General features: G+C 51.1%; 11 protein-coding genes across 11 annotated transcripts; 6 read left to right on the plus strand and 5 right to left on the minus strand.

The window, feature by feature from the left end:
• Positions 1–57: 57 nt before the first annotated feature.
• On the minus strand, positions 58–2,601 carry HO173_009397 (uncharacterized protein; the record flags this gene model as incomplete). Its single annotated transcript, XM_037311287.1, has 1 exon — positions 58–2,601. The coding sequence occupies one exon, from the start codon at positions 2,599–2,601 to the stop codon at positions 58–60; it is 2,544 nt and encodes an 847-aa protein (XP_037161721.1).
• Positions 2,602–2,983: 382 nt separating this feature from the next.
• On the plus strand, positions 2,984–3,866 carry HO173_009398 (uncharacterized protein; the record flags this gene model as incomplete). Its single annotated transcript, XM_037311288.1, has 2 exons — positions 2,984–2,996; positions 3,151–3,866. 2 exons carry the CDS (start codon positions 2,984–2,986, stop codon positions 3,864–3,866), a joined length of 729 nt encoding a protein of 242 aa, XP_037161722.1.
• Positions 3,867–4,216: 350 nt separating this feature from the next.
• HO173_009399 (uncharacterized protein) lies at positions 4,217–4,447 on the plus strand (the record flags this gene model as incomplete). The annotated part of the gene is made up of 1 exon (XM_037311289.1): positions 4,217–4,447. The coding sequence occupies one exon, from the start codon at positions 4,217–4,219 to the stop codon at positions 4,445–4,447; it is 231 nt and encodes a 76-aa protein (XP_037161723.1).
• A 1,086-nt stretch (positions 4,448–5,533) lies between these two features.
• Positions 5,534–6,064, plus strand: HO173_009400 (uncharacterized protein; the record flags this gene model as incomplete). The annotated part of the gene is made up of 2 exons (XM_037311290.1): positions 5,534–5,866; positions 5,921–6,064. 2 exons carry the CDS (start codon positions 5,534–5,536, stop codon positions 6,062–6,064), a joined length of 477 nt encoding a protein of 158 aa, XP_037161724.1.
• Positions 6,065–8,779: 2,715 nt separating this feature from the next.
• HO173_009401 (uncharacterized protein) lies at positions 8,780–9,016 on the plus strand (the record flags this gene model as incomplete). Its single annotated transcript, XM_037311291.1, has 1 exon — positions 8,780–9,016. The coding sequence occupies one exon, from the start codon at positions 8,780–8,782 to the stop codon at positions 9,014–9,016; it is 237 nt and encodes a 78-aa protein (XP_037161725.1).
• Positions 9,017–9,207: 191 nt separating this feature from the next.
• Positions 9,208–10,839, minus strand: HO173_009402 (uncharacterized protein; the record flags this gene model as incomplete). The annotated part of the gene is made up of 2 exons (XM_037311292.1): positions 9,208–10,542; positions 10,615–10,839. 2 exons carry the CDS (start codon positions 10,837–10,839, stop codon positions 9,208–9,210), a joined length of 1,560 nt encoding a protein of 519 aa, XP_037161726.1.
• A 385-nt stretch (positions 10,840–11,224) lies between these two features.
• HO173_009403 (uncharacterized protein) lies at positions 11,225–14,221 on the plus strand (the record flags this gene model as incomplete). Its single annotated transcript, XM_037311293.1, has 7 exons — positions 11,225–11,776; positions 11,826–12,144; positions 12,198–12,238; positions 12,286–12,435; positions 12,481–12,600; positions 12,660–12,747; positions 12,795–14,221. The coding sequence occupies 7 exons, from the start codon at positions 11,225–11,227 to the stop codon at positions 14,219–14,221; spliced, it is 2,697 nt and encodes an 898-aa protein (XP_037161727.1).
• Positions 14,222–14,771: 550 nt separating this feature from the next.
• Positions 14,772–17,200, minus strand: HO173_009404 (uncharacterized protein; the record flags this gene model as incomplete). Its single annotated transcript, XM_037311294.1, has 3 exons — positions 14,772–15,068; positions 15,121–16,986; positions 17,057–17,200. The coding sequence occupies 3 exons, from the start codon at positions 17,198–17,200 to the stop codon at positions 14,772–14,774; spliced, it is 2,307 nt and encodes a 768-aa protein (XP_037161728.1).
• Positions 17,201–19,354: 2,154 nt separating this feature from the next.
• Positions 19,355–20,899, minus strand: HO173_009405 (uncharacterized protein; the record flags this gene model as incomplete). Its single annotated transcript, XM_037311295.1, has 1 exon — positions 19,355–20,899. The coding sequence occupies one exon, from the start codon at positions 20,897–20,899 to the stop codon at positions 19,355–19,357; it is 1,545 nt and encodes a 514-aa protein (XP_037161729.1).
• A 201-nt stretch (positions 20,900–21,100) lies between these two features.
• Positions 21,101–21,937, minus strand: HO173_009406 (uncharacterized protein; the record flags this gene model as incomplete). Its single annotated transcript, XM_037311296.1, has 1 exon — positions 21,101–21,937. The coding sequence occupies one exon, from the start codon at positions 21,935–21,937 to the stop codon at positions 21,101–21,103; it is 837 nt and encodes a 278-aa protein (XP_037161730.1).
• A 3,025-nt stretch (positions 21,938–24,962) lies between these two features.
• On the plus strand, positions 24,963–26,480 carry HO173_009407 (uncharacterized protein; the record flags this gene model as incomplete). The annotated part of the gene is made up of 4 exons (XM_037311297.1): positions 24,963–25,133; positions 25,310–25,430; positions 25,502–25,628; positions 25,694–26,480. The coding sequence occupies 4 exons, from the start codon at positions 24,963–24,965 to the stop codon at positions 26,478–26,480; spliced, it is 1,206 nt and encodes a 401-aa protein (XP_037161731.1).
• Positions 26,481–27,365: the final 885 nt, after the last annotated feature.

A 27,365-nucleotide genomic window follows, 5' to 3' on the forward strand; every position in this document is an offset into this window, starting at 1 on the left:
CGATAAATCACGTCGTAGAGTCCTGTTCTTCTACCGCTACTATCTGCCAGCTCGTAGTCACCGGACCACCCAGTCCACGCCTGTAGTAGGCGGTAAGTCAATCTCAGGGAGCATGAATGTGCCAACCTTCACTAGGCGTTGGGTTGAGAACCACATCTTTTGATAGCCTTGTAAGATCAAACCATATTGCCTCTGGGAATCCTGCAGCAGGCTGACAGCGTACGCGCATACCCCTTCCGGCAAATTCTTTGCCCAATCACCAAATCGGCAATCCTTCTCCAGAAACTCACCCTTCATGATGTGAATCTGCATTTGTGACTCATTAGGATTTGGAAACTCCGTTGAAGCTACAATGCCTGCCCGCTTGATGCCTACACTCCCGTCTTGCTTGATTGTCCAAGTCTTCACCGCCGGATGGTCTTCTGGAGTGTACCTGTGCTGGATTGGCATTGCAAGAATGCGCGAATACCAACCGTTGGTGGCGGAGAAAGGCATCATAGAGCCCTTATGTGAGCGATTGAATATATCATACCACTTTGGTATGTTCTGACGTCTTGTCACAGATTCGTAAAACGATGCACCCAGCTTAGATGCAGCCTCCTTAACAAATGCTAAAGGGTAGGTATCCAGGACTAAGTCCGTGTGGGCCTCCGACTCAGAGTTGTACCAATCCGTGATCCCTAGAGCAGACATGATAGCCGGTGCTCTGCTACCTGTACATTGGCGAACGTTTGCCACCATTAGCAGCCCGATTGGAGATGGTGATTCGAGGAGATTGTCCATTCTCGTAATCAGACACAAGTCCTGAAGCTGTCTTGGGCCGTTGGGCCATTTCAAGTATAGATGCTTGTCGGATCGGAAATGCTCGTCGGATTGGAGGAAGATACTATATTTCGAATATCTTGTCATGGTGCCTTCTGTGAAGACCTTATATGGCATTCCGTTGCGCCAGACACTTTCTACGGTGTCTACGAATCTAAAGAAAGTGTCAAGAGGTACAGGTGTTCCAGCTCTATCGTTCAATGGCATCCAGTCTTGAGCGACAAAGGTGATGCTAGGACAAAGCATTGCTTCTTGGAGGGTCCAAAGCGAGGAGAACCAATTCGCAGGTTCCGCAAGCGTCTCAACATCATTTGACAGTGCCGCGCGTGGGCCAGTTGCTGCTAGCAACCCGGCAGAATGCCGTTTTTTCACTTCGGCAGGATCGCTTTGCGATGAGAACAGCTCGCTGGTAGTATCGGCTTCATGACGCAGGGAAGGTAGAAGCGTGTCAGTGTCATAAATACCAGGACAAGTAGTGGCATGCAAATAGGAGATTCCGAGCCAGTCCAAGGCTTTCATAGTCCCACTCCACTGTCTTGCGTCATTTATCCAGGCTATGCAGCGAGAAGCATTTTGGAAGATCAATGCTTGACGATTTATCTCCTCATCCGCCTTTCTGGACCCATCCTGAGGAATACAAAAGAGATCGATCCAGATGAAGCGTATCTGTGGTCGAATTTGTTGTAGATGCTCAGGCAGTCTCTCGACTTCAAACTTTTCATTCCGTGGGACAAGCCAAGGCACTCCATCTATCGGAATAGCTTCTTTCCGCCATCGACCCCAGGTATGACTTACACAACAGTACACTGGCTCAGTGCTCAGATCGTTCACTATCACAGTACGCCTTTGTTCGACGTCCCAGAGGAAAAAAGGCATTTCTTTATGGTCGCCTTCTCTGCGTAGCCAAGGGCAAGGCTTGTCCATTGAACCCATGTAGAAGCCGGCGTCATATGTCCTGCATCCTTTGATGTTCATATAAGACGTATAACCAAGTCTCTGAGCTGTTGCGTGCTGGACGGCCTTAGACCTTGTAAACCGAAGAGTGGTGAGTAGGATTCCCCTGACGTGTGGTTCCCAATGATGCGGATTGAATTCCCGGTTGAAAAGATCGAACATGATTGAGTGATACACAGATTTTCGAAGTTGGGTGAATGTTTCTGCGTCTGGGTATGCCTCGCCAAAGAAGTAGATCATTGGGACTGGAGAAGAAGCAGCGGCTTCGAGAGATGCTATTGCGGCATTCGACAAGCTTGAATCTTGATAGGTTCCTGACCACCAGTGTGTCAAGATGGTCCATGAGACCTTTTGAGAAAATGATAGAGAGCGGCAGAACTGTGGCTGCTCTGCAACTACCTCGCGAAATCTGCGCCATCTAGCGAGGGCTACAGCCGCATCTCTGTCTCCGCTGCGAATGCTCGTACCCAAGTACTTTTCTAGTATCATGCCCAGAGGTACTTGAGACCAATCGGAGGCTGTCAAAGATACAGACCTAGATTTATACTTCCTCATACCTTCGGATAGTCTCCGATCATGTTCCACTTCATCCTGCCAAGTCTGCTTCGGGAAGCCTTCTTCAAGTCTCACACTCTCTAATTGATCATACTCGGTCCATGCATCATGCCACAACGTTTCCCAAGACGCCGAGAATATGTGCTTTTTCCGCAACTCCGGCATCATCCTACCATCGAATCGTTGTTTCCAATCCGCGTAGCGCGATTGTAACAGCTCTTCCTGCAAGAGCGGATCATCATGAGCCGAAGTCGTTGTGGGGGAGGCCATTTGTACATCTAAACACCGGCTCGATACGCCTCCCAGGGCTTCTACGAGTGAACATGGAGGCCGCGCAGAGTGTTATAACTAGCCTATGTTCACCATTACGAAAAACCCTCTGCCGACGTCAAAGTATCCACAATGGCCAAGACATTGCCGCTGGCTTGCAAGCGCAGCCGCCGACAAATCAAAAGACCACGGCGAATCATTCTCCATGAAACGTGCAATTTCAAACCCCCTACATATGAATAGCTTTCTCAAATAAAGTCGTGTTTCATTGTACACTCATGAAACCAAAAACCTGTATTTACGTGTTCGAGAAAAGGCCGTCATGATAATCAAGATCCCTAACCGCTGTCCCCTCGTCTTTGTTCGCTGATATATTCGAACAATGGCCCTCATCTGTTTGACACTCGTCTGTTCATACTAACCATCAACCTCTGCATTTCTCCTTCATCGTCGCCACTCGCTCTCCTCCCAACCCTACACCTGCCCACAGCAATGCATCTCCCACCCCTCCCCCCCTCATCCTCATCCCCCTCCTATCCACCCTCACAGCCGCCGTCCTCGTCGTCGAAACCTCCACCTCCACCTACACCGCCGCGGCAGCCACCTCTTCCTCTTCCTCTTCCACTGCCTCTTCCTCCGCTTCCTCCCCCACCAGCTCCACACCCTCCGCATCAGCGCAATACACCTCCGACAGCACCTTCGAATCCTCCATCCTCAACAGCACCAACACCTACCGCGCCAACTACAACGCCACCGCCCTGGCCTGGAACGCCTCCCTCGCCACCTACGCCACCGCCTGGGCCTCGAAATGCCACTTCAACCACTCGCACGGCGCCGCGGGCGAGAATCTCGCCGAGGGCTACGCGAACGTGACGGACGCGGTCGACGCGTGGGGCCGGGAGGGCAGTCGGTATGATTTCAGGAACGGAGGCGGGTTCAGCGAGTCGACGGGGCATTTTTCGCAGCTGGTCTGGAAGGGGACGACGGGTGTGGGGTGCGGGCGGGTGGATTGTGATGGGCAGGGGGGCGTGCCGGGGTGGTTGGTCGTGTGTGAGTATTGGCCGGCTGGGAATGTGGTTGGGGAGTTTGGGCAGGAGGTTGGGAGGGAGGTGGGGAGGTTGGAGGCGGAGGCGGAGGGGAAGGGGGAGGCGGGCGAGTATCTGGCTTATTTGGCGGCGAAGATGAATGGAGGGGGGAGGAAGGGGGATCCGCGGGTGGGGTTGTTGATTGTGGGGGTCGGGATGTTGACGGCTTTGTGGTTGTGAAGGACGCGCCTGGTGCGTGGGAGGTTGGATTCATGCCTCATGAACGCGTGTAGCGCTGGGAGTTCGCCTATAATACCCTGCTTGGCAGTACATAGAACCGAGATTTCTGAAGCACGAATGTGTGTCGTGTCAACATTGTTCGCATTCTTCTAAGCATACATGTGCTGGGTATCTAGCTGAGCAGACTGGCTAAACCCGGCCCCTGACGCCTCTGGTTGAAACAGATACGGTTTCGTGCAAAGAGCTAGATGCATGCATGTCCATTCTCTTAACGCCCTGCCGGTCAGCTCTAGTTCTAACGGTGCAAAACGCTCTTAGCAATGCTTGTCGTCTGGTAAATATTGTTTGTAATGGTGCTCGTGACCCAATCTGGTGCCGAGATTGGTGACGATGCGACTCAAAGTGGTGAGAAGAGAGCAGATGAAAGAAGCATTCAAGTGTACCTTCGTAAGCTTCACTGCAATCATGCTGGGCTGATCGAGGATGCTGGTACGATTGGGCCTTCAATGATCGCAGCATGTGCATTGGCACTTGTGAGCAGCAGATACAACACCATTAAGGGGATGCGGGCTGCCAGGTAAAAGGGTTTGGGTGGAGCCTATTGTAACGTTACTTTAGCGTATTCTCGAAGACGAGAAGAAGCTGGTACGAACTTTGCATGTGCAGCGACGGATCAGTTGGTATATCCGCCTCGGTCCTGGATGTAAGAGGGGAAGCAGTCGCCGAATTATCAATCCGGTTAATCTTCGCCTTCAGGTTGTAAACATCCTGCGCCGTCACCGCCGGGTTGTACTGCTGCTGCAACAATTCCAGCACCTGCTTCGGACTCCTCCCCGCCTTGAACGCCTGTCTCGCCCCCTCCACAGCCTCAGCCGGTAATTGCCTTAAACTCGGATGATTCGTCGCGTCGCCTGACGGATCGTGTCCGTTGTGCTTATCTTCCATCATGGTCAACACCCAGGTGCCCGTCGAATTTCTCTTCGCTCTCGCTTTCCACTTGCAGCCAACCAATCTCTTCTTCCGATTCTTCCGCACGCGTGTCTCGTCGGTCAGCTTCCAGTGGTTGACATAGTCGCCGCCGCGGTCGCAGCGCACGTATGCGATGCCCCGTTTGTAATTGTTGCTGGCGGTCACGCAGGCGTAGCCGTGGAGGCGGGCGTGGTCTTGACAGGCTTGCATGAGTTGCTGGAGGTCCGGGTACTCGCCGGTAGGGGGTGGGGGCATGCCGTTGTAGGGATCGGTGGTGTAGGCTGGGAGGGACGGAGGTGGGGCGGTGGGTTGCATGAATTGAGATTGGGGCGGTGGAGGAGGAGGGTAGTCATCGTCTCCGAGATAGTCCATGGCTGCGTCAATGCTTGTGAGGCCTCTTTTCGGCGTACTCTCTTCTTCTGACCTTCGATTTGATAGCTGTATGACAGGACTTGACGTCGAGGACATTTAGCGTCGTTTCTATGCCGGGAACGCCAAGCATTAAGTCTTGGAATTTCTGCCTTCCTTCACTCTGGGTCACTTTTGTGTTGAATCTCTGTGTCATTTCTGTCGCCGCCACTCGTTGATCAAACTTTTGTCTTCAATCTCTCACTTGTAGCAGATTGTCCAGCTATGGTCCACTACTCTGGTGACTACTGTGCCATATCGATACGTATTCTATGAATCAACAGCGAACCATGTCTAACTCGTCAGGGCTTGTCTTGCCTGGTCCCTTTATGAGGCTGCCCGTCGAGCTATTGGAAGAGATTTACATTCTATCAGAGACACACTCACTGCCACATGTCTGTCGAAGCTTCTACATCGCCCTCAACTCAGACTTCACTCGTCTTCGCTTCTGCACACGTCTCTTCTATCTTGGTAATGCTCGCAATAACCCGGGGCCAAACGCTGTCCATCTGCGCGATGAACAAACCAAGATCTTTGCACGGGATTGGTTTACTGTAGACTTTCTACAGAGACTAGTAGCCGCCGTGAATTACATGCGTAGTAGTGACGGGATGGAGGACGACGTAAGATCAAAGCTATCTCCAACTACCTACTCAGATACTAAGAGCAATACGCAGACCGACCTTTCTCTCTATGTCAGTGGTGCGCACCTGCCCGCTCCCCCGTTACGTGGGATTTGGAGCCAAAGCAAACTCGAATTAGTTCGACAGCTTCTCTTCTGGGGGCCCAGAAAGAACTCTCTAGATAAGCTCCGAGTCTGAGGGACGCCGTTGCTGAAGATCAACGGGAGGCGGTGAAGGTACTACTGGGATACTACCGATGGTTGGGCCTGACCCTAACCGCAATGCTTTCAAATCTCCTGTTTCTTCCTGGTTGTGGCTCTATCGCGCTGAAACTATTCAATTGGCTTCACAAGAAGGGATCATGTCTCCGCTCTATTAGGACGACCCAGAATTGCAAAATGGATGAAGAATAACGGCAAGAAAGAGCGAGAGAAGCGTGACACCTAATGAGATGGGTGGACCAATAGCATGGTGGGATAGATCACTCACGGAGTCCTTGAATGAAAGGCGCGTACTCCAAAGCGTTACTGAAAAGCAAATGGATCACAACTCAAAGCATTTTAAACGGGCTTCTCAACGCCACTATTGCATGATTCAGACTTACTGCCCTGTTATGATGCCCAAAATCTACCGATCGCGTACCACTTCCTACCACTTGTGCGCAAAAGCCCCATGGAATACGCCTAATTTTCAACCGAACCCCCAAAGATTATCCGTTGCGCAGGCAAGAGCGTAGATAAAACGTGGTAAAGAAATTATCGGAAGTAAAAGGCATGAGGAATGTGTGGGTAGTTATTGATGCCATGGTTCATGGCGTGCCTCACAACGATTGTTTCTCTGAAGATGAGTCCTAGTTCACACGTTGTCTGCGCAGGTGCTTCTTTAGGGCTACGCACTGCCGGATGGTGACGGATACCTTTGGCGAACGGCATAACCCCGTTGGATAGAGTTATCGCGATCCTTATAGTTTCAGGGAGCACTAAATCTTTGAGTCTTGCTGAGTAGAGTCGGAAACCGATATTGGATTTCGAAACGAATATCGGTTGATTCAGTGTTCACTCTAAGATTGACCGCGCAGGAGAAACACAAGACATTCGATTGTCGTTTGCGTCGTGAGATATTGGTTCAGCCACTATCCAGATGAAAGACTGCATATAGAAAAGTCAGTGACCAGGGAAGATGCCCTCAATAGAACGTGGCCTCTCCGGACATCAAATTGGTAATGGACATCCGCCTCCACTTAGTGCTGACGATTCAACGATCTTCCTCTACTTTTCCATCCTGACCTTAAAGATTTTCATTGAATTAAGAGCTGGAGGTGTAATTTTTTTTTGGGTTAGGGGTTGATTTTTTGGAGATATTGATTCAGCCACTATCCAGATGAAAGACTGCATATAGAAAATCAATGACCAGGGAAAGATGCCCTCAATAAAACGTGGCCTCTCCGGACATCAAATTGGTAATGGACATCCGCCTCCGACTTAGTGCTCAGACCGATTCAAACGATCATTCCTCCCATACTCTTTCCATCCTAGACCATTAAAAGCCATTGTTCCACCACTTGGAACTCGGATCGCGAATCGGAAGCTGGGAGGCTGTCAAACCGTCTTCGCTCACGTACAGAACGGACTGGTGGTGATACGCTTCGTCTGAAGACGAGGCGTCCCCAACAGCGGGGACTAGATGCGTGCCATCCAAGAAGTCATAGCTTGATTGGACACCCAAGGATACACCCAAGCATCCACCTGGGCTAGTAGTACTGGACGACGTGGACGGATTGTCGCCATGCGCACTCGTGTACCGTGCATATGGGTCTTGAACGGCTCTAAACTCCAAGTCTAGCTAGTAGCTGTGGTTGCATATCGTAAGGTATTAAAGAAAGTCACTTGCAGCGTGCAACGACCTGGCCTAGATTATGGGTGTTTAGATGATCTAAGACAAGTGACAGGTGTGACCCATCTGGCTGCGTTCTCAGCCCACGAATACCGCAAACACGTTGCTTGCAAGATGAATCAAGGACAAAACACGACCGTGGACGCTTGCTGAGGCAAGGGTGGCTTTGCAAACTTCAAAGCTGACCATCTTAGGTCAAGGACAAAACCTAGCCGTGAAGGATTACTGCGGTGAGAGTGGTTTGCTAACGCTAGAGCCGAGAGATCTCAGGCCGAAGACAAAAGATAGCGAGGGTGGCTTGCTAGTCTCAAAGCTGAGAGTTGTAATTCCCAAGTCAACGTGCGTCAGCTGCCCAAGATTACTTCGATCTGAACAAGCCGTCACGAAGCATATGAGCGAAGAAAAGGAAAAGATGTCCAAACAAGTTCATAGATCTACCGTCGCTGTGGCGAGTGTGGCTTGCTAACCCCAGAGCTGAGAGAGACATCAGGTCGAGGGGCGTCAGCTGCTCTGCATTAGATCTGAACAAGTCGTCACGAAGCGCTATGAGCGAAAAAGCCCAAGGCATGTCGAGCAAAACTTCATACATGTTATGCTACCCGCCCTCGGCTATGAATCATGATTAGCAATCTCGCGAGCCAACTATCCAATACTTTTATAGCTCCAATATCAAATCGGTTACTGCGGGAGTTCGAAAAGCTCAGCGAGGTTTCCAGCAGCCAACTAAGGTACTCAGAAGCGGTAGTGGGACCACGGTTACGTGTTGTGCTTGATCCCGGTCATACATCCCCTGAATCTAACCTGAACGAGCAACAAAATCAACAAAAGATAGGCCTCTAACCAACATCCGGGTAAGCGGACCGGACCATCGGGTAAAACAAGCGAGATCCTTATGCCAAGGATGCGGATCATGAAAAAGATGGCACGACCCGTATCATTGCGGCCGGACATGAAGAGATACCCGGAAGGCCATCTAGATGATCTTCTAGTAGACCGAAGCGGTTACTCCAGACCAGACATATGAACCGGAGACCCATCCATCTGGGGGAGGAGCTCGAGGCCGAGTCTGGCAGCGACAAGAGGACAGGAATCAAAGTGTCACGCTTGCAGCTATACGAACCTGAGGTATATTTGCTACTGGAGAGGATGGCTATGATGGCGGTCAGAGACGAGAATCACGTCAACGGGTACATGATTGGAGGCGTATCTAGCCACGACTTGGCGATGATGGGGAGGAGATGGCGATTGAAGGGATGATGTCCGAAGGTCATGCCAGCAATCAGCCAAGTGAAGACACCGTCGCCACTATCTAGTGCTGGGTCTTCCTTACTGTTTCTGCATAACCGAACTGTGACTTATGTCGTAGCACCCGTTGTTCAAGAAGATGACATAATCATGACTCAACATAGATGAGCTTGTATCATTGAATGGCTGCTTCACCAAACGTTTTAATGTCTCCACACTCTCACCGCCTTGTCTTTCCCACCGCTCGCAACCTTGCTTCCATCGGGACTCCAATCAACTGCGTACACCTCATCCTGATGCCCTGGCAAGTCTTCTTTCAACTTTGCAGTCCTAATTTCCCATACCTTCAGCGTGGTGTCCTTGCTTCCACTAACCAACAGCCTGCTGTCGGGGCTAAAACAAGTCATATATACTGGCCCAACATGGCCTCTCAACGTAGCAATGAACTTCCCGTCCCTTGCATTCCACAGCTTGACATGATTGTCCCAGCCAGAGCTGGCGATGAAAAGACCGTCGGCGGAGAACGTAACGTGATTTACCTGTTTTTGATGCCCAAGAAGGCGAGCAAGAGGTTTAGTAGTCTTGGATGGTTCCCATAGATACATTGTGAAGTCATCACTGGCCGTCACTAGCCTTTCAACTATCTCATTGCTAATGGTTGCAGCTTTATCAAAGCGCTCTTTTGCCTTTGCAATCTTGCCTTCCTGCGTTGGTGGCACATGACCGGTGTGGTCATGATAGGCGGTTCGTAGTACAAAGTCTGTGGAGAGAGCCAAATGATTGACCCAATGGGCATGGGAGGAGAGCGTATGTGCGAGAGTACCGTCATTTGCATTCCAGATCTTTACCGTTTTATCGTGCGAACATGTATATATCTTGCCGGTCCCACCCCAGCGAACGCAGGATACAGATCCCTTGTGACCACTGAGCACCAATTCGATCCTCTTAGAGACAATGTCCCACACCCTTACGGTGGAATCTTTCGAAGAAGAGGCGAGCCGTGGTCGGCCAGGCGTCTGGAGATGGTAAGGTTCCCACGCTAAACTGGTGGTCCATTTACTGTGACCTTTGAGGGGTGCACCTAGTGATTCGCCAGTCTTGGGGTTCCATAATCTGACTGTGTTATCCATCGAACCTGTAGCTACCGTCGAATCATCTGGAGACCAGCTGACTACCAGTACCCAACTCGTGTGGCCTTTCAAAGTGTGAATGGGTGTTCCAGTGTCGCAATCGAATATCCGAGCAGTCGAATCTCCACTGCCTGTTACTAGTCTTGATGATGACGAAGGCGAGAACGCTGTTGCTAGTATGGCTTCCCCGTGCCCTGGTATTGAGGAGGAGCATCTTGATACGGCACGGACTCGAAATATTGCTTGGGGGGTATATTGGAGACTGATAGAGTCTTCGGTTGTCTTCAGGCCAGGCTTGAGAAGGGAATGGTAGAGATCATCTGATACATCAAGAGCGTTGTCGAGTCGGGTGGGATCAGATGAGTCAGAGCGATAGGAAAACCGATAGGGGATTCGTTCAGAGGCATCCTGCGAAGGGTCAGCGACTATTTCTGCCTTCGGTTGATGGGGAGAACAACTCGTGGTCCTGGGAACACCTACGTTCCTCTGCAAGGTATTCAACAGCAGCTCCAGATTCTTCACCGTAGCATCTCGGACTGGCACAGAGACCGGTGGACCGGCTGATATGCCAGAGGCTTGATCCAGAAATTGCACTCGGATTGATCCCAGGTTGTCAGGGATTGTGTCGACATCTTGCTGCGCTCTTGCCTTCTCGGCTGTAGCGGTGCGTTGACGCTTGCTTGGTGGGGGTAGAGTAGTCGCCATGATGAGTTAAACAAGTTTACGCCAGAAAAAGGTACACAAGAAAAGATGTACCTTACTCGAAGACCCAAAATATTTGATGCCTTGAAAAGTGCTTAGACTAGCGAGCGGCAGCCAAAATATTTTAAGTACCTATTATGTCCGAACGTTTGACCCCACGTGCCCCGAGCCGACCCCTACCCGAACGCTGTTTCACCCCCCAACAGCCCCTTGCCGAGTCAAGTTCGGGCCCGGGTTAGGCCGACCTCACCAACTTTATTTCATCTCCATTCTTCTCGTCTCCATACTTACACGATCGGACTGCAAGTGAGCGGCAATTCCTCAGAGAAGAGGAAGGAAAACCCCTACTCGAGCCAGCATCGTCAGGTAAGCGGACGGGCCATCCAACATGGCGGCCAGTAGTCGTCCATCCACATCTTATACTTCTGCTACCACATCTTATCCATCACGCCCGTATGATGAAAGTACTACCCCTCGTCCAAGCACAAGCATGAGCAGGGCTACCACTAGTCGACCGCGGACTGGTAGACCTAGAACAGCTGCCTCGACCATTGGTGGGGATCAGCAGATCATCTGCGCTATCAGCGAATCCAGAGGACTTTCTCCTATCGTCGGCTTGGCCTTTGTCAACATATCTACTACTGAAGCTGTTCTCTGTCAAATATCAGACAACCAGACTTATGTCAAGACCATACATAAGCTTGCTTGTCTCGAGCCAACTGAAGTCCTTGTCATGATTACTGCCGCACAGCCTAAGTCAAAGCTTTACTCTGTCATTGAAGGCGACCTTCCCCACATCCGCATCAGCCCAATAGATAGAAAGTACTGGGCTGAGACGACAGGGATGGAATACATTCAACAGTTGGCAATGAAGCAGGATCTGGAAGCTCTCAAAGTTGCTATTGAAGGCAACTATTACGCAATTTGCTGTATCGCTGCCGTGGGTAGCGATCTAGCATGCTTCTCCGATCGAGGCTGAGTTGTTCCAGGTGCTCAAATACATTGAGCTCAGCCTCTTGTACTCCTTCCCTTTCCATTCTCTTCGCATCACATACCAGCCGGCTGATGGCGCGATGATGACCGATCTTTCAACCATTCACGCATTAGAGCTTATTCAGAACCTGCAGAATGCCAGATCGAAAGATTGTTTGTTTGGTCTGCTAAACCAGACCCAGACGGCTATGGGCGCTCGAGTCCTTAAGAGCAGTGTTCTCCAACCGTCCACAAGTGCCGCCTACTTGACGAAACGCTATGATGCCTTGGAGGAGTTGACCACGAGAGAAGACGTTTTTTTCGCTGTTCGACAAGGCAAGACGATAATTCTCGATAACACATTGACCGTGCGCTGACAGTCGTGGCAGCTCTAAAAGCTTTTGTGGACGTTGACAGGGTCTTAACGGCGGTCAGTTTTTGTCCAGCTATAGTAGCAGCGGAACCTGACAAAAGCAGATAACCCTGATCCCTACGAAACCCTCCATTCAGCACTCAGAGCAATCAATTAACAATGTCATCTCACTTAAGCAATACGTGAAGTCGATTCCTCCAATTTACGAAGCACTGGAAACTACAAGAAGCGAACTGCTAGTGGGAATATTCGAGGTAGGAAATGCTTGTTGTCTTTGATTGATGGCGCTGATAGTGTAGTTGTGCTCTCCTGCAAATTATACCGACGTGCAAGCCATGATCGATGACACCATCAATGAAGATATTACGTACCAGGTTCAACCTCTGGACTTACGTAACCAGAGGACATATGCAGTGAAGGTTAGCCGCTGTCCTATCGGGTTTAAAAGATCGTTGAATGATCGGGCTTCTCTCCACAGTCAGGAGTCAACGGCCTTCTTGATGTTGCAAGACAGACGTACAAAGAGGCGAACGCGGACGCTTACCAGCTCGTCACAGGTTTGGGTGGTGGGTCGAGCACCGCCTGTTTGTCTTGTGGAGCTGACCAAATCCAGAAACCCATGAGATAGCTCTTGAGATGAAGTACGACACCGCCAGGCAGTACTACATCCGCATCGCTGCATCGGAGATAGAGGACCGCAACCTGCCAGATGTTTTCATTAACGTCTTCAAAAAGAGGAACACGATTGAGTGTCAGACCCTGGATCTCCTTAAGTGGAACCAGAAAATAATGGACTCTCACCATGAGGTGCTTCAACTGAGCGATCGAAGCATACAAGAATTCATCCAGAATCTCCGTGCGGAGATCGCGCCTCTGTTCAAGATCAGCGATGCTATTGCACTCCTCGATGTCACTGCTTCTTTCGCGCAGTTGGTAACCACCCAGGACTACTGCAGGCCCGAATTGACTCGCACCCTCGCTATCAAGAGTGGAAGACACCCTATCCGAGAGAAGATACATAAAGAGAAGTATGTCCCAAATGACGCATATGCCACACGGCAAAGCAGGTTCCAGATCATCACGGGCTGCAACATGAGCGGAAAAAGTACCTACATCCGATCAATCGCTCTAATGGCTGTTATGACTCAGATAGGATGCTTTGTACCGGCTTCCTATGCATCCTTCCCAATCTTCCACCAGCTCTTCGCCCGCATCTCAATGGACGACAGCATCGAAGCGAATGTCTCCACCTTTGCGGCCGAAATGCGCGAGACAGCTTTCATCCTCCGTAACATCGATGCTCGAAGCATGGTCATTGTCGACGAGCTTGGTCGAGGTACCAGCACTCGAGACGGTCTCTCCATCGCCATCGCTGTCGCAGAGGCTTTGGTGGAGAGTGGGGCCTTCGTCTGGTTCGCCACTCACTTCCGCGACCTGGCAAAGATCCTTGCCGAGCGCAGTGGCGTCGTCAATTTCCACCTCTCCGTGGACATGAGCGAAGCAGATCAGATGAAGATGCTATACAAGGTTGCCAGCGGTGCGGTCCAAGAAGAGCATTACGGTCTTGCACTCGCCAAAGTCGTCGATCTGCCTCCAGATGTCCTGCGTGTCGCGGAGCAGGTTTCCAAGAAGCTGACGTCGAACATGGAGAAGCGCAAGAAGAACTCCAAGACTCTAGCACTGGTCAGGCGCAGGAAGCTGATCCTCAGTTTACGCGAACAACTCGTACAGGCGCACGAAGGGAATATGAACGGCAAGGTGCTGGCCACCTGGATGCAGAAACTACAGGACGAATTCGTGAACCGCATGGCCGCTATTGACGCGGATGCCGCTTCAGCGGCGGACGAGAGCGAGGAGGAATCGGACACTGGGACGGAGGTCGAGGCTGAAGCTCGGACAGAAAGTGAGGCGGAGGACCGCTCCGTGAGCCATGGTGGAGGTACCCGGCCGGAAGAATCAGCCGAGAGCATGGAATGGAGCCCCGAGCCGCGCTTCGAAATGACGGGTGCTCTCCAGTCCGAAACGGGGGATGAGAGTTAGATGGCCATATCGTTCGCGAGGCTGCAGAGTCTGAGATGTCATTTCGCTTGTGCTTGTGCTTGTGCTTGTGCTTGAGCTCGTTTGATGATCAATGGGGCATAGATTTCGGGCTTCTACCCTTTTAAAGTCATCATGTGGCTTCGATCGAGCTTCATCTATGTTCGAGCAGATATCTATGCTGCGCTTTTACCCGTTCATGATCCAGATGCTTTCTGAAAATCAAAGCAGCATCGACCATGTGCATGATCCTGCCTTTGAAATCCCGTGTTCAACCCATCGTTTGCGCCGGAGTGTTGGCTTAAGAAGGGGACCACGCCTAAACATTGTGGCATTCTATGGACCAGCTATCGTGTAATCCGTGCCAAGATTGCCGCTTCTATTATCTTACCAGCATCGCGCTATATAGTCTATGTACATAATATCGTCAACCCCGTCGAAGATATCACATAGGGTTTCCCAAAAAAACTGTTTAAGAGCCAAGCCGAGCAGATCCCAGGCATCATACGCCGTTGTCTATGTCTAAAGATGGGCTGCAATTCAAGAAAGGTGATTAACCAAATTTGTACAAAGTCTGCTTCTTATTCCCCTTTGCCTTTTTCTTGCCCGCTTCGGGCTCTCCGTCTGTCTCGGCCGCAGGAGTGGTACTCCCACTTCCACCATCCGCAGCCCCCCACGGGTTAGCACGATTGTTGCTTCCCCTCCCGTCGTCCCACCGCACAGTCCCTCGCGTTAGTCCCATGATCATGGTGTTGGGCTTTGCAGCGGCTGGTAGCGCGGGGAAGGCATCTGCCGCTGAACCGTTCTGTTTGGCCGGAGGTTGAGGGTCTGGATAGTGGTCGCGAGGATGCTGGTGGGGGTCTCGATGAGGAGGAAGGGGCAATCCAAGGTGTGGCGCCAACGCGTCCCGCGCCTGCTCTGTTGGCCGAGGATGCAGGTATCGATGGGAATGGGTTCGCGGCCGTGGAATTGCCCCAGCTACCTTGTTTGCTAACTGCCGAGCGTGATGATTGAGCTGTGGAGCTCTTCAGCTTGAGCACTCGGTGGCCTCCACTACCTGCAGCAGCGGCTGGAGAGCCAGGTAAGACACCACTGGGCCCTGGCAATGATGGATAGTCCTCATTGATGGCGCGCCAGTCATTCCACGCCTTGAGCAGACCATTGCGCTTTGCTTCATTTTCGTAGATATCGGCAAGTTCTTTGATGAGTTTGCCTAGATCCGCCGAGGGAACGTCAAAGAGGGAGAAGAAGGAGTCGATGAGTTGGGAGGCTGTGATGGTGGATGTGCGATAGGACGAAACGCTGCTGCGGAAGTCTGAGATTTTGGGTTGGTCGTACTTGAGCATGGTCGAAGCGCGGTCCATGACGGAGCTGTGCTGCAATCTTCGGGCTTGTTCTTGTGGGGTCACTGCTGGTGCGGCTTGGGGAGGTGCTGGTATTGTATTAGCGGCGGAGTCAAGACGGAGATTGTCTATGGCTGGAAACGAGCTGTTTGTGGTAGTATGATTCCTAGGTGCTGTGACTATGTCTTGAACTCGGCCTGTGGGCCTCGCAGCGTATGCGTCGGTAGAGGTCATTTGGTCGTCGAAGGTCCTCGCAGTGGCTGACTGAGCACTTTGGACTGCCATTTGCCTCTGATAAGCGAGCTCATCTCTACGCAAAGGTTGTGCGGTTGACTGTGGGAGAGCCTCAGTGTTGGGATCTCTGCCCCTTCCTCTGCCTCTCCCCTCTCTACCCTCTCTATCTCTCCTGCCTCCTCGATTGTCTTGGTGCGGAGTCCTATAGTCGAAGGCCGAGATGTCGACTCTCCTAGCATCTCTCCTGGCATCTTTGGTCAGACCATTGGGATGTGCTTCGAGTTGATGCGCCTTGAGATCCATCGCGGATTCGAAGACAACGAACTTCTTGTCCATGCACTCTTGATCTGCACACAAAAAATGATCTTTCCTGAAATGTTGCTCCAATGAATCGTAATTCACGTAGTACTGCTGTTGCCTTGCTGGGTTCCTACGATCACAGATGTGACACCTCTCATGCTTATCTCTACAATGCGTATACAGCTCGTCGTCTCCATAGAACCGCTGTCTGCAGAAGCCGCATTCTGGATGCCCCTTGAAACCGCTTTGGTCTACGGCCCCGGGATGGTCGTCTCCGAACTTTTCATGCTTCTTCAGATCTTGTTGTGTGAACAGCTCGTGCTCGTGTGTAAAGACCTTTTTATTCCTTGTACATAGATCACACAGGACCTTGTGGTGGATACTCCTGACATGACGGTGAAGATCCGGCCATCCCCGACAGGCAATGTCGCAGCTTTCGTCAGGGCAATTGTACCGAAGTAAAAGTATTGTGTCACTGTGGATTTCTTTCTGCTCGTACTTGATACCCAGCACTTCATCGGTCTCTTGGAAGTCCGCCTCAACAAAGTCTTCGTAACGCTTAGTGGCATCATCAGTGAATACGACGAATTTGGCTTCCGTCCGACAATGAGCGCATGCTCTCGTCTTATACAAAGCCCTCAATCTCAAGGCGCAGATATGGCAAGTCCGGTGATTACAAGGGGCAACAGAGTTGTGGACCACAAGCGAAGCACATATAAAGCAGACTTCAGCTTCGACTTCGTCCTCCGTCCCATTCTGCTCCTTGTTCTCGTCGCCCTCTTTCGTTTCGGCATCTTTGGTCAGGCGACCACCAAAGCTGCCTCCACCGCCGGGAGGTGGTGGTATGGGAGGTGCTGAGGGAATCGCTGAGCTAGAGAGGCCTCTTGCTCGCTGATTGGGTCCTCCGTTTGGTCGACTGGCCCAAATCCCCCTCCCCCTCGTCTATTTCCACCCCTCGCACCTTGGTTTTGGTGCGGGCCTCTATCTCCACCAGGTCTTCCCCTCCTCGGGAATAGGTCCCATGTATGTGATTTTGCGGTTGCGAGTCGATGATTGTTTGGGCGGTTTCGGAATGGGTCCCGGATACCTGTGTTACTGAGGCCATTGCGGGTTAATGGCAGTTGGGAATGGGAGAGTTGGAAGGAATGGAATATGTAGTAATAGGGGTCCTGTCTACTTGAGCATCTAATTGGGAGTTGTACTCATTTGTGAATGATATCTGGCAGACGTAAAAAGAGTATCGATGCGTTTAGTGGGGTTCATTGAAATACAATTGCTTGGCAAAACATATTTCTAAGGCGCTTAGTAAGTCAAGTCATGCGCATTTTGATTGGTCAGATCAGTACCTACTGAAGACAGGTGAAAATTTACATACCGTATCTACTTGCACCCTAGTAGCACATACAGTCTAGCGTTCTGTGAAAATGTAGTTACAGCTGTATCTACCGCAAGACGTAGATATTGTCCGGCCAGGTTCACATCCTTAAAGTAGGTACTCGGATCTCGCGTATGCGTGGCCACTTTACAACATAGCGAGTGAGCTAATCGTGCTACGGTGCCACGCACTTATGTAGCTTGTTTGTGGCACGATTAGCTTGTTTGCAATCCATCAGTCAGAAGACTCTATCCTATCGAATCCATCATTATCCAGTCAAACAAATTCACGGCGCCTTACCAGGCGTGGGCACAATAATAATGCCGAAGCTCTGTGAATCCGCCGTCACGTAAAAATATAGGTCCACGATATGTGTGACTCACGAATGCGTGGCCATCCAATTATCGGGAAGTCGGAAGTCCGGCGGCAAGGTATACTGTCCGTGGCAATGACCGGGAGTATTGCAACCTTCAAGACCGCAACGCCCATATAAGCGGCAGTAGCAGTCGTCGGCGCGCGGGCATGCTAGGGTATTGAGCCGCTCTAGGTCGACACCCCGGTATGCACCAGGTGACGAGGTCTGTTTCAGCGTAGCACAGCAGTGGTGATAGAAAGCATGTAGATTCAGTGGTGGGGCCATCAGCCATTATGTAGCTGATGGAGAACAAAGCACTGCTATCTATGGCTAGCTACATGAAAGGAACAATGATGGAATATGCATGGAAGGATGTAGAAGGAACGCATGCATAGAACATGGAAGGAACTAGACACGCTGACACTCCCCCTGTCTAGTGACATCCAAATACCTCTATTCCAAGGCCGAAATCATGTATCATTCTAGTTTGTTAGTTCAGGTCTTTGTCCACTAACCCCATCATCTCGATAAAGTCACTGAATTTCGTGGTGGTTAGTGCTTTGGTGAGGCCGTCGGCCTTCGTGTCCTTCGTGGGTCATATTCTATTCGCGTCTGATTGGCTTATTCGCGTACAAAATTAGCTGACGTTGATATGGCGTGACCTCTTGTGGTCTACAGGGTTCTTTGCCAGATCGATGGCTCCCTTGTTGTCACACTGTATTGTAGACGGTCCGTCCAGCTGTTGTCCTAGCTCTGGTAGGATGTATCGTATCCAGCCAAGTAAGACACATTTGAACCCTTGTTTGGCCATTTTTCCCTTTTGTTTGTGCTTGTAGTCGTGGGCGTAAACCGTCGTCCCAAATGGCCTCAGGTGAGCTATGTTTGGCTTCTTTCCAGTGAGGGCCTCATATGGTGTCATGGCTACCTTTCTCAATGGGGCCGTGGGTGAGTAATTTGTGTTTAGAACAGCTGTTCTAATTGCCTCAGCCCATAGGCCTGGTGGTAGATCTGCAGCTATCAACTGGGTACGTGCCTTCTGAATGAGAATGCCATTGGTACGCTCATCAATGCCATTCTGTTCAGGTGAATCGGGCATGGTTAACTCTTGTCGTATGCCTTGGGAGGCTAGCCAGTCTCGGGTTTCCTCATTGTCATACTCACCACCGTTATCAGAACGAATACACTTGGGGGTGGTATGGAACTGTGTCCTGACCATGGCAACGAATTTTGTAGTGACTCAAGTGCCTGGTCCTTGGTTTTCAAGAAGTCTGCCCATCGGAATCGAGTCTTTTGATCGGTCTTTGTGGAGCAGTAGTAGTGGCCTCCTTTGGAGCGGGGTAATGTTGATCCGCCACCAAAGAGGTCTGTGTGGATGCTATCAAAAGCATTTTCTACCTCAGTCATTGGTTTGTGGCCTGGGGTCTTCTTCTGTTTTCCGTAGGTGCATGGCTCACAAAATTGTCTTTTGGTGTTGCCTATGATTTCCATTCCCTCTACCATGGCCGGTAGCCTGGCAACGTCATCGAAATTCAGGTGGCCCAATGCTTGATGCCATTCAATGGCTGTTGCCTTTCGGTGGTTGCTTTTTTGATAACCGCGGCCATGGCGATCTCTTTGGCCATTGCAGCTTCAAATGATGTGAGTCTCAGCTTGCAAAGTGTGTCTATCAGTTCTCCCTCAAGGACGGTGTCGTCATTGTCGTCATAGACCCTCAGACGGTCCCCCTTTCCGGTGTAAGTGAGGCCGTTACGTTGGAACGTGCCTAGGGAGAGTAGATTTGTGGATAGACCTTCGACGTAGTGGACGTTTGCAAGTGTGAGCATGCATTCTTCGTCCTCGCCGTCGTCATTCTCAATGAGGGTCTCCAGCAGGGCATTGCCCACGGCAGTGGCCTCCAGTATCCTCCCGTCAGCAGTCTCGACTGGGATGGGGTTTTCGAGGGGTGTTGGTTCCTCAACGAAATAGGCTTCGGAATATGTCATGTGGAATGAGGCTGCATTATCGAAATACCAGCCGTCGTCACGTGATGTCGTGACAGCCTTCGCACAGGCCGCCCTTGCTATTTTTGGTTTTTCGGTGGATCCGGTGGAGGTAGCAGGCTTGCTAGCCTTTTTCTTCTTCTTGAATTCCTCGATACGGTCCTTGTTTCTTTCAACCCACTCAGCGGAGGCCTGATCGGGGTTGGATAGCCAGCAAGTCCTACCATGGTGGCGACCACAGTCGTCACACTTGGGCCAGGGGTTGTAATTGTTGTTGTTGTTGCGGTCATTGCCGCCGTTCCCCTTGTTCTTGTTGTTTGTGAACATGGCCTTGCCATTGGAGTCATTGGTACTAGTCAGTTTCTGACGACGTTCCCTATCAAGGAGTTGTTCGACGATATAGTCGAAATCTGGTTCCAACAGCCTTCCGTTGGCGTCTTTGCCTCGGCTGTTCAAGACGATTTCCACAAATGATTCGTAAGAGGAGGGAAGTCCATGAAGGAAGGATGTTGTGATCTCCCACGTGTAATGGTGGCCTAACTCAGCGAGTTTTGTTTTGGCCTGTTTGATTGCCTCAACGTACTCAGTGACTCCTTTGTAGTCAGCTAAGCTTGCACGGCTAATGGTCCTCCACAGTACTTCACGGGAGGTGTATCCTTTGGATTTGTATGCACCTTCGAGTGCTTTGATCATGTTGTGTGCACCATGGATACCTGCGATGTGGGCATGGCCACCTGACTCAAGAGACATACGTATGTTGCCTTCAATCCATGAGTTAGCGGACTCCCATTCATCGTACTCTTCGTCCCCTTGTGGCTGGGTTAGTGTTCCAGCGAGGATCGAGTGTATTCCAGCTATCTGACAGCAACCATACACCGTTTGGTACCAGCGGTCCCAATTGGATGCTCCCTTAAGTGTAGGGATGTTGACTGTCGATGAGGGCATAGCGAATTTGAAGATCTTCTTGGGCCGTGACTGTTCAGGCTTTACCTGATTTGCCTTCTGGGCCCGTAGGTCATACAATTCCTGTAACTCCTCTGGTGTGGGTGTGATAGGCTGTTGGCCTTCACCGTCTTGTTGTCCTGATTTGCCCATTGTGGCTAGAAGGACGTGTGTGTGTTGTTTTTTTTTGAAATTTGATGCAATTGGAATGTTAATGTATCACCAGCATCAACCGGGGGCTCATAACCTCTCAGCGTAGCACAGCAGTGGTGATAGAAAGCATGTAGATTCAGTGGTGGGGCCATCAGCCATTATGTAGCTGATGGAGAACAAAGCACTGCTATCTATGGCTAGCTACATGAAAGGAACAATGATGGAATATGCATGGAAGGATGTAGAAGGAACGCATGCATAGAACATGGAAGGAACTAGACACGCTAGAAGGAGTCTCCCACCATCTTTGGACGAGGCGTACTCATCGGCGATGGAGCCCAAACCCGCAGCAGACCCATCACCACCGAACAGAGCCGCAAAAGCGCGCGGCAGCGCTGCATCAGATGTCGCGCGGGCGTTCCACGGCTCCAGCATAGCGCTCAGAACTGTCTCCAGGCTGCCCTGCGGCGGCGCCGAAGAGGACGAGCACATGCTGGCGCTCCAGTCGCAACGCAGATTATGGTAGCCCGACGGCGCGAGCGCCGCAGAAACATTGAGAGCGATGAGTAGAGCTGCGTTGTCGTAGTCAAGGGCATCGTTATGCCAAGCCCAGCGCGCGCCATGTACGAATACTGCACCGGCTGCAGGGATGTCTGCGTAGTTGTCGATTAGAAACGTTAGATACGCCATTGCCTCATGCCCGCGGTTTGCGGGGACTTGCAAATGCGTCTTGTGTATGTCGGCCGGTGCGTCGGCAGTGTAAACGCATAGATGATATAAATTAGCCAGCGCATCGAGCCAATTGGAGTCGCCGTCGGCTGCAACTCGCGACACGACTAGTGCCGGCTTCGAACTCCCTGCCAGGCCGGGACAGATGCCGCGAGTCTTGGGTAGCGTGGTAGAAGTAGTCCTGTAGCGAATTGTAGTCCATGCGTAGGTTTTGTTGTTCGGTTGATGACGGTTAAGGTACACGATAAGAAACAAAGCGATGGCGAAGAAGCATATGTTCACGAGGCTTCTCCGAGTTCTCCGTCTCATTCTGACACTGCCGGCTCATTCTGGTGTTGGTGAAGGTTGTTGTTAAAGACTGCAGTGATTTGACTTTTTGTCCTCAATGAAAGTAAGCGCAGCGGCTCTGCAACCGCCGCCATTAGCCGAATTCCGGAAATACGGACACGGTCGAGACGGTTACGATAGGAACATCGTAGAGCTGGGATCGCAACCTCCTTGTCGCCAAATGCATAAGTAAGGTATGAGGTCCGCGTGCGCTTGTAGCAAAACGTCTATCTCAACTCATGAATCGCATTTCATTGGTCTTTGAACCGGGCAAATTACATTTTCCGTGGAATTTCTTTTTCATATTCCCCGATTAATACACGGTCTAAAATCCGATAAATCCGTTCTTTTACAACAGTATAATAAAAAGAGTTAAATTCATAAAGCGTAAAAAAAGATTGCTAGAGTTTAAAGAATTTTGAAATTGAAGTAGTATTGATAAACTCATATTAGACAGTCATAAAGTGTGCCCGAACTCTTTACGAGTAAGCCTGCGCAGTGCAACGGGGTGGGGGAAGTCGCCCGGGTTTCGATTTAGGGGTGGGCTCGGGGTGAGTTTTTGGTGGGGTATCCCCCAAAAGTCACCCCCAGATTTATCGGATTTCAGATCGTGCATCACCGGGTAGCCGGCATTTCCGGGTAGATACGACTAGGTAGATTGATCTGATGGTCACAGAAAATAGCCCGGTTTGAGAAGGTGTATGTATATGTACGATGTGGGGTGTACACGTATGAGACTCCAGTAGTGGATCTAGAGTACGGTTCCGGTCAATCTCTACATCGTGCTTACAAGGCACAACATAGCACGCATGTACCATGCAGTCATCCTGCAGGTTCGTCATTCTTATCAGCTGCACGGCAATCCCCACTCACCTACGTGGTTAGGATTCTTGGAGCCTGCAAGGCGTCGTACTAAAACGCCTCATGCACTCATCTGACCTGTCTCTGAAGCGGCATACCTGTCCTTCAGGGGGGAACGTGATCAAACAAGCATACTGTGGGTGGGTCTCTGCGCGCATCGTTCAGCGGTGTATCTATGGCGATGCAGTGCTTTACGTCCCATCATAGGAATGGAGGTTCCACACGAGTGGCTACACAGAAACGCAATACGCTGAAACGTAAATTTGACGCGGCGGTCTATTGCCGGTGAACTACACGAATACAAAGAACACCTTACTGACTCTCTCAAACCCTTATGATAGAGATTAAAGAACCACTGGTGCGGCATTTGGGAATGCCCAGCCTTGGACCGGATATAGCAATTCCTGCAGTGGCTGGAAGATATTTGACCAAGCGTCTTAAATCTCGAACACCAGGCCGCTCTCGAGTCGCACTGCCCCATGGATGCCCGAAATGTCTCCAGAAGCCCCGGCATGCCTTTGCACGCCTTTGCACCATTCCCATATGCTTAGCAGCCTGCTCATATGCCTTCAATGACGTCCCGGATTGGTGTGCTAGCTCGAGTACCTCCGAAGCTAACCTTCGGCATTCATTTATTGGAACAAGAGGCTGTACAACAATTAATGCCCAGTCGGCATGCAGTCGACTATCTTCTCACTTGGTCTTTGTAGTAATCACCAGAGCTCATACGCTTTGAGTATATTTGGTATGGACCACCATATACCGTGCTGAGACAACTGTGTAGGTTTCTGATCTTCAACCCAGTCTTCTCTCGCAAGCACTTACCCCTCTGCGACCGTCTCCATCAAATTGATGATGATTATATTACCGATGACCTTGAAAAGGGACGCTTCGCTCGGCTCTTGGTTGCTCAAATCTACCACGGCTCGACCAGTACTGAAGGATGTCAACCAATGGGTCCAAACTGGCTCTGCTGAGCCTCAGATAACGTCGTCAATGACGACGCAAAGGTGTTCACACGCCGGTACAGTAAGGCTTAATGCATTCTACCTGCTCTAGCTTGCCAGCAGGGACACACGTAAGCAACCCTTTCTCAGCCATTGCGGGCTCCCCCAAAGACTGTCCATTTGGAAACGAGTCAGATCATGGCTGGTTCTCAGCTTCCACACTGCATACCTGGCATGGTGACATCTTCCGCTCCGGCCTGCTCCACGCCTTTCGCAAGCTCACTCGTATGCTCGCGTTGAGTCGTCGAGCACTCGACAAATAGTTTGCCAACAACTTCTCTAGATTTCTTTTTTGGACTAGGTTCTTGCACATAGCCTATTGCCAGAAATCCCATTAGAATACAGGCTTGCAGGTATGATAGAGAAACACACTTGGCCCATACTGCCTAAGCCTAGAAATGCTATCTGGGGTTCCATGGTTCGCACAGTGGCATCTGAGAAAGGGAAATGGCCGGCAACGAGAACAGGCCGCACGCAATGACATAAGAAGTCACGGCGAGTGTCGAATATCACTGCCGAAATTCCTGATATTACATTTAAGGAACAGAGGAGATTCGGCTACAGAGAGTTGCAGCTCTGCAAGATTGAAACTTTCGAAGAGTACCTGATCGACCACAATACCCATCCTTCTGCACGCTCAGGCTCGACAGGTCTTAGAGTCAAAGCTTCAGCGCAGTGATGACCTTCTGCGTCGGCGCGAATACCGCATCAAGCGTATTCTGCTGATCCACTGCATGCTGCATGCAGCAAAACAAAAGTGGCTCGCTTACCTTTCTAGCAGCAAGGTTACATCATCATATACAACCTGGATCACACTCCCTCCACCGCTTTTAATCTCAACATCCCACGTTTGCAGTAAATGACATCACAGTGATACTTATCGTACAGGCTTGCGTCCGTCGAGTGTCTCGTTGCAAGGCACGAACAGCACTGTTGAAGCCAACGTAACCTTGCATTACTTCATTACACACTGGAGGGACCATTTTCCATTGGGCAATTTCCACACACTAATCCGTCGCGCTCGACTGTACACAGTACTCTCGTTTAGCTGTCGCCTTAGATCTCCTTTCATTTTCTCTATTTCCCGTACCACCTCCGCATTCGACTCTTGATCTGAAAGGGATAATTGGTCAATCAACATGCTATCCTCCGAGGTGCTCTCTTTGATCGACCAGGTGAATTCGGGTGCCAAAGCTTGTCAGGACGAGAATCAGAACCGAGACGCACAAGCCGAATTGCTCGCCACGTGTAGAAAGTTGACGGCAGAATTAGAGTCGCCTTTCGAGGCTATTAGACGATTTTCTTTTCAGGTACGTTTACAAATTTGAAGCATTCTCGATCGGCGTCTGAATGCAATCGGTCAGAACAAATGGTCTCATGTATAATCGTATTTCGTTGTAGTCTAGCCTGACCTTACCTATCCATGAGCGTCCACCATCCCCCGTGCAATGCAGAGCTGGAGATTGTCCATACTGACTATACCAAGCCATACGAAACCCTTGCCCTGAGAATAGCTATCCAGTTGAACCTTCTAGATGCCATCAAAGACGAAGACGTGACCGCGTTGGGTCTGGCCACTACAACTGGAGCAGATCGCCTGCTCATAGGTAAGCGTTCTCATACGGCCTGACTTTCATTCCCGGTGTAAATATCTAAGCGTTATCTCATCCCACTCTAGTTCGTATCATGAGGGTACTCTGCACAATGGGGGTCTTCACAGAAAAAGGCGTAGAACTCTACGGAGCCGGAAGAATCGCATTAGCTCTCCGTGCCAGACCCTCTTTACGAGACAACGTAACCACTCTGTCCGTCCTTCCATTATTTCCACCTCTCCCATCCACCTCCGCGCCCCACGCTAACGACGACCCAGCTTCGATTTCGGCCTCAACGCCGCCGCCAAACTCCCCTCCTTCCTGGAAAAAACTTCCTTCGCGAACCCGACGCGAGACGGCAGCGGACTCTGGCAGCACGCCTTCAACACCCCGCTCGATTTCTGGGCCTGGCTCGAACAAGACCCGGAGCGCGCGCGCGCCTTCCACTCCAGCATGGTCGATCGGCGCCACGCCAGCGCCGACGCCGCCTGGTTCGAAAACTATCCCGTCGTCGCAAATCTCTGCTCGACCGTGCCGCCAGCCTCGGCTGAGGTCCTCCTCGTCGACGTCGGCGGCGGATGGGGTCAAGACTTGCTGGCCTTCGCCTCCGCGCACCCTTCCGTCCCCGGCCGTCTGATACTGCAAGACCGAGCCCACGCGCTGGCCGAAGCCGACCGGGAGAGCCTGGGACGGAGAAGGGTTGAGGCGATTGCGCACGACTTCTTCGATCCCCAACCCGTCATTGGCGCTCGCGCATACTACTTCCATCACATCTTCCACGACTGGCCGGACGCGGAATGCCGGACCATACTGCAGCACACGGTCGCCGCTATGCACCCCGGTGGGCGGAGCAGGTTGCTCATCGTTGAAGACGTCTTACCGGACGTGGGGGTGTCGAGTTATTTGGGACTGCGGGATATGCACATGATGACGCTGTTTGGGAGCATGGAACGCAATCGGGGCCAGTGGACGGAACTGCTGGGTCAGGAGGGTTTGGAAGTCGTGAAGATATGGGAGCTCGGGCCGAAATCTGAGAGTTTGATCGAGGCCGTTTTGAGGCAATGAGTTCAGAACCATGCATTCCTTGTTCGATATGCTGGTTTCGGTGAGACTACCAAGCTATCTTATGTAACTGGACCGTACTGTCGGTCAAATTGTGCCGTGAGGCTGGCAGGATCCACCTTCCTTCCTTCCTTCCATGCATCAAGCTTGTTCATCAGCGAACACCTCCTTTGCTACCCTTTTTTTGCCGGCAAGGAAGACTGCTCTCCACACGGCTTCCGTCGATGTGAAACATATCCGAGGTGGGAGAGCGGACACCCTCATCATTTTTCGGTCAAAAGAACCCCATAACAGAATCGCCCAAGCAAAAAAGGACACAAAAATCGATCCCGCAACTGGCATAACCCTTTTTCACAAGTGCGATACCGACTACTCCGAAGGACCACGGACCAGCTCTCAACAAAGGTCTTGGGAAGAGGGGAAACCCCGTCGGCTGCCGCGGCTAAGACCCAAAGTGAGTTGCAGCAGGAGGAGCTGGAGCCGTAGGAGGTGCAAGAGGAGAATGAGCCGGGGCTTGATTGGGGCCATGTAAAGGAGATATTCGAGGTTGTGAGGGTCTTTTAATGGAAGCTGGTGAGCAGGAAGGCGTTTCGAGATCCTTTGATTTACGAGTGTGGGATCCTCTGTCTTTGTACGCACGGTGACGCGGACTTGTAACGGCGGCGTTTCTAATTGCGCGGGAGGTGCCGTTGTTGCTCTCTCTCTCTCTCTCTCTGTTTCCCCCCTTTGCGGAACCGAAGTGAGGTCGGTGGTATGTCATCTCAGGCCGACTGTGCAAAATGCTCGGTCGTTGTATCATCCACCCCCGTACCTCTACGTCCACATCCCACGTCCCCCCCTCCCTACTCTCAAACATCCATCTACCCCAACCGTCACTTCACTCCTCCT

This window comes from Letharia columbiana (assembly GCF_014066305.1).
Source record: "Letharia columbiana isolate WasteWater2 chromosome Unknown Sc0000040_s0, whole genome shotgun sequence".
NCBI lineage: Eukaryota > Fungi > Ascomycota > Lecanoromycetes > Lecanorales > Parmeliaceae > Letharia > Letharia columbiana.